We start from the raw sequence: 12157 nt of genomic DNA, 5'->3' as shown, positions 1-12157 counted from the left end.
AAGGGCATTCCTGTATCATCAGGCCCTCGAGCCTAGAAGAACAAGTACTGGGGACAAAAAGAAGTAATGGGAGGAGATAGTTAACAATGCTAAAGAGCGCTCATATGCAGCGCCAGAGACACAGGATTTTGATGTTTAGTGTATATACACTCAGAGACTAAATACTTTACTCTTAAATAGTTTGTGAATGTAAATTGGAAGCCCTAATTTTCAACACTGACATGGCATTACATAAGTCAGGCACTACTGGCTAGGCAAATGACTACAGCGATGCAATCTGACTATCTGTACCAAGAATGGGTAATTTCCAAAACTCTATGTACAAAATTCTCACTATTTCCACTGCATTACGGATTGGGTTTTAGCACAGACATCTAACTGCTCGGAGTAGGTTGGGCAAAACAATATTTGCCCCCAGATCTGATCCACAATCCATTCTTGTTAATGTATTCCACATTTCTATTCCTGAAGCAAACACTAGTTCTTGGCATTGATACATCACAGGAATACCTACCAATATGCAGGGCAATGGAGAGACCAATGGCAGACCACAGAGAGTAGCGGCCACCAACCCACTGAAAAACAAGATATTGGTTTAGACAGGAGAAGTGCAAGTCTTTCAAATTCAAACCTATTCAAACTATTAGGAAATAGCAGCATGTGTTTAGATTATTTTCCACATTATATGGCATGGTCAAGGGAACCTGCATCTTATGGTAGCTCCCTAATAAATCCGTAAGTACGCATTTTTTGAGACTTCAATCTATCCTTCTTGTCCAATTTATATAAAATCTGTTGAAGCAGATCCCTTGATTCCAATTCATTTCCAAATAGCAAATTTGCATTAGCTGCTACTATTAGCTGTTACTAGGAAAGCATTAGCTGCTTTCCTAGTAACACTACTCTATAGTTAAAGCCTGCTTCAGCAACACTATAACACTATCTAGGGAAAGTTAACACTAGATAATTTCTAGACAGCAGCTTTAAAATCTCAGGCACAGTCAAGGAGACAAACTAACCTGTCTCTCATTAAGTATAAGGGCCAAGATTAAGGGCAGTACACTTAAAAATCTGCATCTGCTACAAAATATCAAATTAGGCTCCCATTTCTGATGTTTGACCTTTACAGGCCTAGATTATATACAGCAGACCCCAACAGTCAAATGTCACAGCTTATAATAACTACTTACACAGAGAAATAAGCTAAGACTTGTATCTCCTGTTACCCAACAGCTGATTAGACAGCCAAGAATACAGAAGGCTCCTGTTCAGACCTTTGATTGCAGGATTTCAATGGAATGGCCAAGAGACAAGACCTTTTGCCTGACATGTTCTCAGTTTGCCTTTAGTTACAAGTTTTCACATATTCTAGTACAGAGAATACAACCACTATAATTTAGGTGTTTTGGTAGTTCCCTGACATCTCGTTAGGATTTTTGAAGCAGGTTAGATCATTCTAACTGTTAACACCTACCACACATTAGACATTTACTTACATCCCAAAACTCAAACATGTTTTCTGTGTCAATTCCAAAATCTTTAACTTTAGGCTAGAATAAAAAAAAAGCATGTAAGAACACTAAGTAAACCCAGCATTCTTAAAAAGTTTTATGTCTAGCAAATAAAAACCACAAATTGGGTACCTATTAAATACACAATTCCCTAAAAACATCCTCTATTTTAAAAATGCATAGCATTCATGAGAAAAGACTGTATCTTCATTTCCAGATATCACTATCACTACTCAGTCATCTCAAATAATGGCATACACTCATTTTCTGATCAATTTAAGTGGCAACACAGAAGTTAGAGACTGACATTCAGTTTACATTCAACAGAACCAGAATGGTAGAAAGGAACTTCCTATCACAGTACCTGACAGCCTCTCAATTACTGCAAAGTCCTTTTCAATTGCTATTGGTCTTTCTACTTCGTAATTTTGCACGAAATACCACATCAACATCCATTATGCTCATCACATGCTACAGATTACTCACACACTTGAAGATTCTAGGAAAGTAGTATTTGTTCACATAACCGCATTCACAAATACTTAAGCAATTACAGGCAGCAGTCATTAATGACAGGATAGGAATTTCAAGTATGAGATAACTTGATTTCAGATTTAAAGCTGGAGCAGAAAAAGCACAAATCTATAATAAAGGTCCAGTCTGCTACAGTTCATTACTTTAGGAGTGTTTCAGTTATTTTTAAGAGGAAAAAAAAAGCTTCCTTTCAGTAAGGTGGCTAACTACTGGTATTCAAAAAATGGTGCCTTAAAAAGACAGGCTTCCTTACTGGATTTTCAAATGAGGCTATCTTAAAGGTACATAGGAAAATATAAAATAGATTTATTATACTTACACCATTGGTAGACAAGGCAACAAAATGCTTGGCCACAGCTGAAGGCTTAATAAAAATAAACAGATTGTTAGATCTAGAATGCTAATTATTTTGATAAAGTCAAAGCTGATCAGCTACCATTTACATTTAAACAAAATACTGTTGCTTATCATCAATTATTTTTTGCATGATCTACCTAAAATCATGTTATGCATATTCAGTGTGGGATTTGGCAGCAGGCCTGCCTGAAGATAACATTCTGATAATATTCTCATGAAGCCCTCTGGAAGCAGTCACTACTTAGGGCAGCACACTATTTCCTTAAGAGCACGTTAACAGTTTGGAACATCACCAGAACCACTTTGGAGCAGATGGAGTATGTTGTACGTGTGCTACCCTTCCAGCTAGGGTCAAAAGATCAAGACAACTGGAATTACTGATACATCTCCAAGCTCCAGATTTAGACTTCAGTCTTTCAGTAAGTGTTCTGGTGAATGGAGATGAGCTGTCCGCAACAGCAGTGTAACAAGGAATTCCAAAGCCCAGCTTTCAAACTAAGTACAGCTACCCGCACTGGAACAGGTTAACAAACCTCAATTACCCGAGCAGGCAATATCTGTTTTGCTCTTTTAAAGGTTAGAAATAGGAGAGAATGAGCCAAATACAAGCTTTCTATTTATAGCACAGCCATCTGCTATAGAAATGTCAGTATATCACTCCAGCCATAGTTTCTTTTCTAGTTTTTAAATATTTGCCAATAATTGGAAGGTAACGCCACACAGACATCATATTCATGTATTTCTGTATCAGTGGTTCCATCAAAATATTAGCCAGCTCTAAAGCAAATGCTAGTCTATTACTTAATGGGCAGGATTTGGGGGAATAATGCATGACAACCATTTATAATGAAAAAGCAGTGGTTTTATCACTTTGATTGGACGTAACAGCCTGTCACTAACCATGAAGCACTGAAATGTTATAGAGACAGCATTTGCTGAGCTACACAGCTTGTGTGGGAAGTGACTGGCTCCGCTCCAAAGCACACAGAATGACCAGGGAGAAACTGCACAACGAAAAGCTGTTGCATTCTGTTACATAACCTAGCATGCCAGACTTACATCATTAGCAGCACGTAAGAACCACTCTTTGGCCGTTTCTGCATTGGTGATAGTTTCTTGGGTGGTGAAAGTCTGCACATCAGAAAACGAGTATGTAAAACACTGTGCTTAAAATTGAAACAAGTTCAGGCTGCTAAAACATATGTTCCAGATAATCAGAGCAGCGTGATTCTAGATGTTCTTAACAGACAGCTACTGCCAGATCTCAGCAAAAAGGCAAGCTTACCAGTCCAGTAAAGACTAGAGTTGCCAGGTTTACATATGCTAGTTTAAAACTAGATAGATCTGGAACTGAAATTCCCCATTTCCTACCCTCCCTCCCACAAACTGTTAAAAAACCTTGAGACTAAAATTTTCTTCTTTAGTCTTTCACTAAATATGAAGTTTTACTATTTAACTAAAAAGGAACTAATTGAGCATCAACACAGGACAACCTAGCTGGACTGTCCTCTTGTTCTTCAATTTCTGCTTTTTCATGTAGCAGTGCTCATTTCTGCTAAGACTCTTGCCATAATTTTATTATGCTGATTAGAGGAAAACATTTTCCTGCTTCATGAAGTGTGTGCCGAAGTTCAGTCATGCAGCTTTGCAAGTATCTACAACCATTCTGATTTACTCAACCATCAAAATTTAGCTTTAAGGGTGAACACTAGATTCAACCTACTCTCATCCATCTCCAGAAATATTTCATTATGAAACATAAGCCTGTTAAGGAAAACAAAAAAAATGCCATTCATCCTCTTCCAAATATATCCAATTATCTAACTACAGTGTGGCAAACAGAAATGGAAGTGTTACTCTTTCAATTTGGCAGTCTTCTAAGCCTTTGAACCGTGTTCCTTGAACTCAATTATTTAAAGTGACTATTAGTATTACTTTGTGAAGCTTCCTTATTATTCCATAAGTTGTTGCTCGGCTGCAGTATTGCCAAGATAAGATAATGAGCACCATTGTAGAGCGCACATGTTCACTTGTCGCGGGTTGTCTTCAACTGCAGAAGTGTTCTACTGTGCTTTACAAATGAAGGCAACCCAAGTTACATAACTGTGATGTTTGTCTTCACCAGTTTCTTCTGCTAAGACAGACATTCCTCAAAGGAAGACAGCAGCTAGCAATCACGTTTACAGAGTAAGTTATTAGAAAGGTGAGACTTTAAAAAAGGCAGCTATTAACTCTGTATTCAGAAATATGTATCATCCTATAAACTACCAGCAGACTATCTTTACTCCTCTGGAATAAAGAATCTTAGTGCTCACAGTGCTCAAGTAGTTCAGCATTTAAGTTTAGGTGAAGATATTTTGTTACTACCCTAAAACAGAACAAAGATGCCCAAACAACATACAGTTCATTAATGCAAAACATTAAAGCAAAAAACCAGAACACTTAACGCATAAAACTGTATTCAAGATAAAGGACCAAAAGTAACCTTAAATAAAAGCAAGAAATGAGACAAGATCTTGAATTTCAGAGAAATAAACATATAGAATCCTACATCCCAGCCACAGAGACCTACAGTAAAATAAGCTTGTGTTGACTGAGAAATATACCCCAGACTGCATGAAATTGCTCATTTGTCTTACTTGTTTAGGTTAAGTAATTTCCATCACTTGACTTCTGGATCTGTAAGTATTTCAGTAGCAACACAAGCTTGTACTGCAAGTTTAAGATGAATCACAACAGACCTGTTTAGAAATAGTCCACCCTAGAAGTGCCTGATCTAGAGCTTCCTGTGGATAGATCTCTAGTCTGCTCGAATCCTTTACAGAGGAAAGTCACACTCCAGTGCTAGTATTAGCCATACCTTTGATGCAATGATGAAGAGCGTAGTGTCTGGTTTAAGCTCAGCCAGGGTTTTGGCTATATGAGTACCATCAATGTTGGATACAAACCAAACACGAGGGCCTCCCTTGGAATACGGTTTCAGGGCTTCAGTTACCATCAGAGGTCCCTGGAGAGAGCAACAATTAAGATTTTATCTTCATTGCAAGCACATACACACAAAGATATGGAAGATGCATACAAGTCAGAAGCTTACCAAGTCAGAGCCACCAATCCCAACATTGACCACATCAGTGATTGCCTTTCCAGTGTAGCCTTTCCATTCACCACTGCGGACTCTCTGTGGAAAAACGCAATTACTGTTTTATACTTATACTAAAGTTGATTCTAACACTGGAAATCGGCTGTGTCTTCAGGCATTGTTGTAGAAAGTCTCCAAAGGCAACTTTCAAGCTTCTAGACTTCAGAACCTCCAGTCAAAGCTACCTTCTTAGCTAGACATTTGGTTATGTCTAAGATGACACTTCATTAGGTGTTAGAAGCCTAATGGACATATTTAAAGACATACTGCAAGATCAAACTCTCCTTCTGCGTGGACTGCTATAGCACCAGAGTGTGGCAACAGCAAGAGAAACCAAGCTAAAGATGAAAAAATCTAGGGCATTAAACTATCTGCAACAAATATTTGAACCTGAAGGGTTCTTTAAGTGTCTTTAATTAGAAGCAACTTTCCCAACTGAACATTCAAAAAGCTCTTCTATTGCATATATATGTTTTGCATCAATATTTCTGGCTTTACCTCAAAACAGTGCATAATACAGATTTCTGCTTTATTCTTGCTATTTTAACTGTTACTGAAAGTTCTGACAAACAGAATTGCAGTCATTAGGTAATATCAAAATACTGCATTGAATTTTGTCTATCATGTGCCACCTATACATTAAATTTGATACAATCACAAAAGGAATCTTTCTAGTATCATGTACGGTTCTATACATACATTCTCCAATTCTAAAGCAATTTTTCTACACCAAATCATCTGGTTATGCTAATAGTTGCTCTTCTTCCCTACAGATGTTTAACTTAGAGCTTTTTGTTTTCCAAACAGAAAGTCTGTTTTCAGTATACACTATTCCTGTAGATGATGTGGCCATAGTTTTAAAATCCCATCTGCCTAAGTGAGTCAGGTGAAAGAATCATATTTGCTAATCTTTCCAAAGAACTGCTTAACATGATTTTTATTTTGTGGAGAAGATACATCTGTATGGAATGTGATATTCACAGGCTCTGATGATTGAAGCCATCTAGCAATAAGGAGTGTGGCACCAGTGAAAAACTCTTGTTTTACACTACCAAAATCTTCATCAGCTAAAAACTCTACAGTTGACCACTGAATTTCTGTGGCCATTAATTTCTTACATTATCTGAAGTAACTACCAAATTTAGACCAATTAGTGTAATTTATTGTGGGTTTTGGCATTTATCCATTAGAAACTGGACAATCCAGGCTCATTTTGTATAGGTTAACAAGTATGAGTTGGCAGTGATGCTGGCCACTACCACCTGGGTGAGATTCACAATAGCAGCCAAGCAGGTCCAGATCCTCACAGTCACTACTTGAAGTGAACTAAAACTATGTGGTGAGCTTTTACTGCTTAGTTTTATCACACATAAGTCTGACTTGGTTAGAATGCTCTATGAAGTTCTTTAGAGCATTTCCTCAACTGATCTGACAGATGTCTACATTTTAGAGATGTACGGAATCAGATTAATTAATGATATTTGAAAATAATTGTTAACTGCTGTATTTATCTAGGGAAGAAAAGACTCCCATGCTGCTAAAGCTGCAAATGGAACAGAATCATAAAGGAATCTGACCTAAAACCAGAAGATCTTTAAGAAACTATTTAAGTAGAGCATAATCAAATTGCAAGTGAGCTGGGAGCTTCTACCTCTCTTCTGATTTTACAGAAATTTTACAGGGCAGTGAAAAATTAGCAAGAAGAAATAAAGTATATTTGAATGATACTTAATGTTTTACAAGACTTCTGAAGTAAACGCAAGATAACTGCTAAAAGAGCAAGATCTAAAGAGCCCATTAGAGAAAATCCCAACAGAGAGAAGTACGAATCGTACTAAAGCCAGCTCCAATTCCATGCTTCAGCCAAACTATTACAAACCTCAAACAAGGGCACAAAACCTCATGTGAAGCAGCCTGCAATCAATGCTTCACAACACATGTAAGAACCTCACTGGGTATAGAGCAAATATGTGAAAAATAAGCTATGGTGGTACTTTATACCTGGCAGAAGTGTTTCATTTTGTCCAACACTTTGTTTACTTCTGGAACAACATCCTTCCCATCTACAAGTATTGGCACATTGGAACGGTTTCTCAGAGCAATATGAAGCACAGCTCGGTTCTGAAACAAGGGAAAAAAACCTGATGAAGCTATTTCCAAAGTTAGACCCAGGAGCCTCAAGTGCATCGTCTAGAAGGTAGTACAGTCTTCAAGACTTAAAAATCCTTTAGATGAACTGGAATTAACGCAGCAGTAGTTGGTGTGTTCATGTATATACACACATCACCAGCTCTCTGCATCACCCTCTGACTTCACAGAATCAGTGCAGAAGGATTACAAAAGCATATAATACACAAAAATAAGTTATTGTTTACTTTGAAATGAAAACTCAAGATCCCCTGAAAAGCATTTAATGATTGAGGTTCAGAATTCAGCAATATTCAGCACTCGGTGATCTGAACTATTCTGGTATGCTTCAGATATACAAGGATGAAGTTGTTTCCTGTTAATGACAATACTGAAAATCAATTGTAACAAGCAAAGTTATTTTCTCTGGCATTTTCTCAATCATCCTGAGTAGTTCATTTCATATAGGAAAAGACAAATATATATCTAAACATTTGACAAAGAATAAACAGCCATATTATTCTGTCACTGCCCACAACTAAATGTTCCCCGAATACTTGCACACCAGATACGTAGGTGGTAACTGTGTTATAAAAAAAACCCCAAACTGTTAGCATGTACCATATTTTATTAATTCTCCAGTTATGCACAAGTGAAAGCACTGAAATCTGGCCGATGATTCACAAGTTCAGGGGCTTAACAGCTTTAATCCAGAATGGAGGTAGTCAATACTAATGAACAAATTAAAAAATTAGTCTGCTCTACCTCATTGTTCCTCACTACAGTGAGAGGCATTGTGAGACAAAGACAACACAGACAATATGAACTGCCAAGTTATGCTTTAAATACCAAATGCTAATCCAGAAATCAAGTTTGCAGCTACTGGCTTGGAATATGAAAAAGCTCTTTCAGTTGCTAATAATCAAAAGTCCACCCACTTAAATTTGGGGTGAACAGAGGCAATTTTTTTTGCAACACTCAGCCACGGAATGGCATTTGGTAAATACCGCTCATGGTCAGGTTTGAAGGAAGCTGTCTTGATCAAGAGAAGCAGTCAAATCTAACCTGATGCCTACTGTTAAACAGAAATATTTTCTAAATATTGGGTGGGCTATAAAGACTGTCCTCCTAAGGAGTGGTCAGATTATCAAGCTGCAAGTTTTAACTCATCTGGGACAAACACCTGGCAATGACATGCTTGGGTGCACTGTAAAGAATTTCCACATAAGCACACACCATGCAGCCAATGCCTGCAGAACCAAATACAGACAAGTCTTAAATACGTAATATAGAGCTGAAAAATGTTCTAAATCGGAACAAGAGTACCAGACAAGTCAGCTCTTGCCATTAAGCCACTTCCTTCTGACTTATTTGTTTAGGTTTATTCAGGCTTCAGAGAAGACTTCAGCTGCTACCTTTACTCTCATGTAGACAATGAGGTCTAGGATCACCTGGTCTAGGCAATCCTGCTCCAGCAGGGGGGTTGGACTGGATGATCTTTTCAACTCCTGAGATTCTGTGCTTCTGTGAAGAGTATGTCCATAGGATATGGTCAGAGGTGGGCTAACCCTGTTATTTGTGTTACATGAGGCTAGTGAGAGGCAGTATTCAGATTTAGTTCTCCAAGTCCTCCAAGCAGATTTAAGACTTACCACTGACTTCTCCCACTTCCTTTTCTCACTAGCTAGAATTACATCTGTGAATTGAAGGCGTTATTGCAGAAGGAAGAGGAACTGTTTCCCCGGTGAAGCTTTATCTGTTTGTCTTGTGCATTTTTACAGACATGTAGTATTCACAAACTATACAATGTCCAACTGCTGAGTTACTTTAAGCAAACAGCTTGTGCAACAGCTAAATTAGTCAACAACCAAGTTCAAGGAAATACTGATTTCTGTGAATTTACCTCAAGCATACTAAATAGCCTTCAATATTTATGGCAGACTAATAAATCATGCTATGTTGTTGAGTTTCCAGTTTTCATCCTGTTTTTAATTTCAGAAAGATACTGGTTTTCTGTATTTTTTTTAGTGAAAATTTGACCATAGTTACAACCTTCAGATCTACAAAAAGATGAAAATATTCATCCTCTTACTGAAACAGAAGGCTAATTTCCCAAGATTGATTATAGTCTCTACCGTTACCCAAAGACAAGTAGCACCAACAACCCAAAGCAGAAAATCTTACACAATCCTCACTAAAACTTTGTAGGCAGTTATCTAAGCTTTACGAACACTGACATTATGCAAGCGACACCTGGACAGTGTAAGTAATGCTCTGCTCCATGCCCTGTGCAAGATCTAACTCATCTTCCTCTCTATATATAATATACCATCAAAATGTCTAAAAAAAAAATTAAGATGTGTGTTGAAGGGAGGATTAAATAGCTTTATCCACACACACTTTCTTTTGTATTTCTGTGAGAACTGTAAAAAAAAAATCTCATGTAAGTAGTAAAGCAAACATTACAACCAGTCAGCATTTCAGAGTAGCAATTAGAGTAAGTTTTTTTTCAAGACTTGTTGCACAGATGCCTGAACATCCATAATATATAGGCACAACTGAGGTGAAAAGAATCATGGACAGAAATAGCCTTACCTCAGTGAAGTTGATCTTCTCTCCACTGAACATGCGCTCTCTGGCACTTTCCACACCCCTTGACTTTGCCTGAGAAATGTAAAAATAGATTCCTCTTAAATAGTAAGAAGTCAACATACACTACAAAGGTCCAGCTACATTAAAGAGTGTGGACATTCATTACATAAGACAGTGAAACTAAAATTATTACATTATGTTAAAACACCTACTAGATACTACCTTACATTGATTCACCTATTTTAAAGCAAGTATTTTTACGCAAGTTGTTTCCTTCCTTAAGAAGTTACACAGTAACATGTGCTGAATGACCAAGATGTACTGAATTCTTCTTAATTACTCGTGTTTCATCTTGTCATACTACTACAGGATTCATTAATGTGTACAAGCTTAGAATTTATTTTTTTTCATTTAACTGAAGTGTAGCAGAACTAATTTTGCTATGGCCATTTTTTTGTAGTTCTTCCCTCTTTAAAACTTTGTGTCCTATCCAGTCTAAACATTTGGCTGAACTAATAGTTAAGGAAAGGTTGTAAGTGTGAACACCACGCTCAATTGAAGTTAACAACAGAAACTTCTTAAAATACATCCTACTGCAAGTGAATATCACTGCATGATATATGAAGTATTGTTTCAATTGCAGGTATGGAAGACATCACTCCTTAAAGCTTTGAATCTCATTTTACTGCAGACCTCAACAACAGTGCCATATGCCAGCTGGTCTGTTACACAGACCAAACCTCATCACTGAGCACAAGAAACAGAGCTGCACATTGAAAAATGGCAAGACTCTGAACTGTGCCAAGATTTGTAAACAGATGCCTTTTATTTTTTGTGGTCTCAAATTCAGAGCTAGATACATATAAGCAATGCTAGAATAGACAGTTGCAGGTAAAAGTTAACTCTTTTTAAAAACCTACTTGGTTCATTAATTCAACATTTTAAAGAGTTACCAGTTCCATCAGCATTTTCATCACTTCTTCTGTAACAAGGTTCTTTGAGTAATCCAGTAAGATATCCCCATGATCAGTATTCACAGTCAAGCTGTCAAAACAAACAGGTTGTTTAATTGCACATTCCTGAAAAGTGACCGTTTTAAGGAGGATGATGAGAACTTCTCTACAGATTACAAAATAATTGGTACTCTAATTATATTAAGTTAGTAAAGATGACCTGAGGGGCTGATTTCCCCCAGAAGTTCCATAAAATGACTTAGTACGTTTTAAATGGAGACCATGGTTTTCAACAAGCTACATTATAGTGTCTACTTTCTGCTTGTGAAAGTCCAAATCCAATGAAGTATATTTAATGCACAGTTGGCCAATAACATGCTGTTTCACCAAGGCACTAGCATTCTCTAGCAATAATTAGCTTTTTCCTAATATATCATAGGTAAAAAACTTACCACATTCTTTTGCTACTAAAAAATTAAACCACCTTCCTACAGGTCCTTTCAACAAATAAAGTCATTCTTTCATACACAGGCTTGAAGAAGCCTGATTTCAAAAACTAAACCTCATGTACAGAAACATTCTGTCAGCTATACAGAATTAAACCCCATTTATGCATGATGTTGTCTTGCTATCCTCACTGAGTCAGTGGAAGTCTCCAAATTATTTAACTAACCCTCATCTGAAAGCTATAGCCTAACTTCAAAATAGCAGCACTCTTAGGTTTTGCACTTGAGATGAAGCACAGCAATGGTAGCCCAGCAGAAACCAAGTGAGTCCATTTGCATTTACTAGCCTTGCATCTTTGTGATAAGTTCTGTGGTCCCTCTCGTCCTTTACAGCAGTTTCTTCTTTGCACCAGTTTACAGCCGAATATACACATTTACTCTAAACTGAAGAATTAAGTCCTGTAAGTAATCCAGGAGGCCTTCTACAAAAGCACAGAA

The 12157-nt window shown here is 37.3% G+C and overlaps 1 protein-coding gene across 1 annotated transcript in view; it reads right to left on the bottom strand.

Moving 5' to 3' along the window:
* GPI (glucose-6-phosphate isomerase) overlaps positions 1-11304 on the bottom strand; it is a gene marked incomplete at its 5' end in the record, with an annotated part of 17975 nt that extends 6671 nt beyond the window's left edge. Inside the window, 9 exons of the mRNA XM_010188786.1 lie at positions 515-575; positions 1497-1550; positions 2365-2409; positions 3462-3533; positions 5263-5409; positions 5497-5580; positions 7543-7662; positions 10264-10332; positions 11214-11304. Of these exons, the coding sequence (XP_010187088.1) occupies positions 515-575; positions 1497-1550; positions 2365-2409; positions 3462-3533; positions 5263-5409; positions 5497-5580; positions 7543-7662; positions 10264-10332; positions 11214-11304 (743 nt within the window). The remainder of the gene's footprint in view (positions 1-514; positions 576-1496; positions 1551-2364; positions 2410-3461; positions 3534-5262; positions 5410-5496; positions 5581-7542; positions 7663-10263; positions 10333-11213) is intronic.
* Positions 11305-12157: the final 853 nt, after the last annotated feature.

Source organism: Mesitornis unicolor, unplaced genomic scaffold (assembly GCF_000695765.1).
Source record: "Mesitornis unicolor isolate BGI_N332 unplaced genomic scaffold, ASM69576v1 scaffold19737, whole genome shotgun sequence".
Classification (NCBI taxonomy): Eukaryota; Metazoa; Chordata; class Aves; order Mesitornithiformes; family Mesitornithidae; genus Mesitornis; species Mesitornis unicolor.
This window is presented reverse-complemented; position numbering and strand designations above follow the sequence as displayed.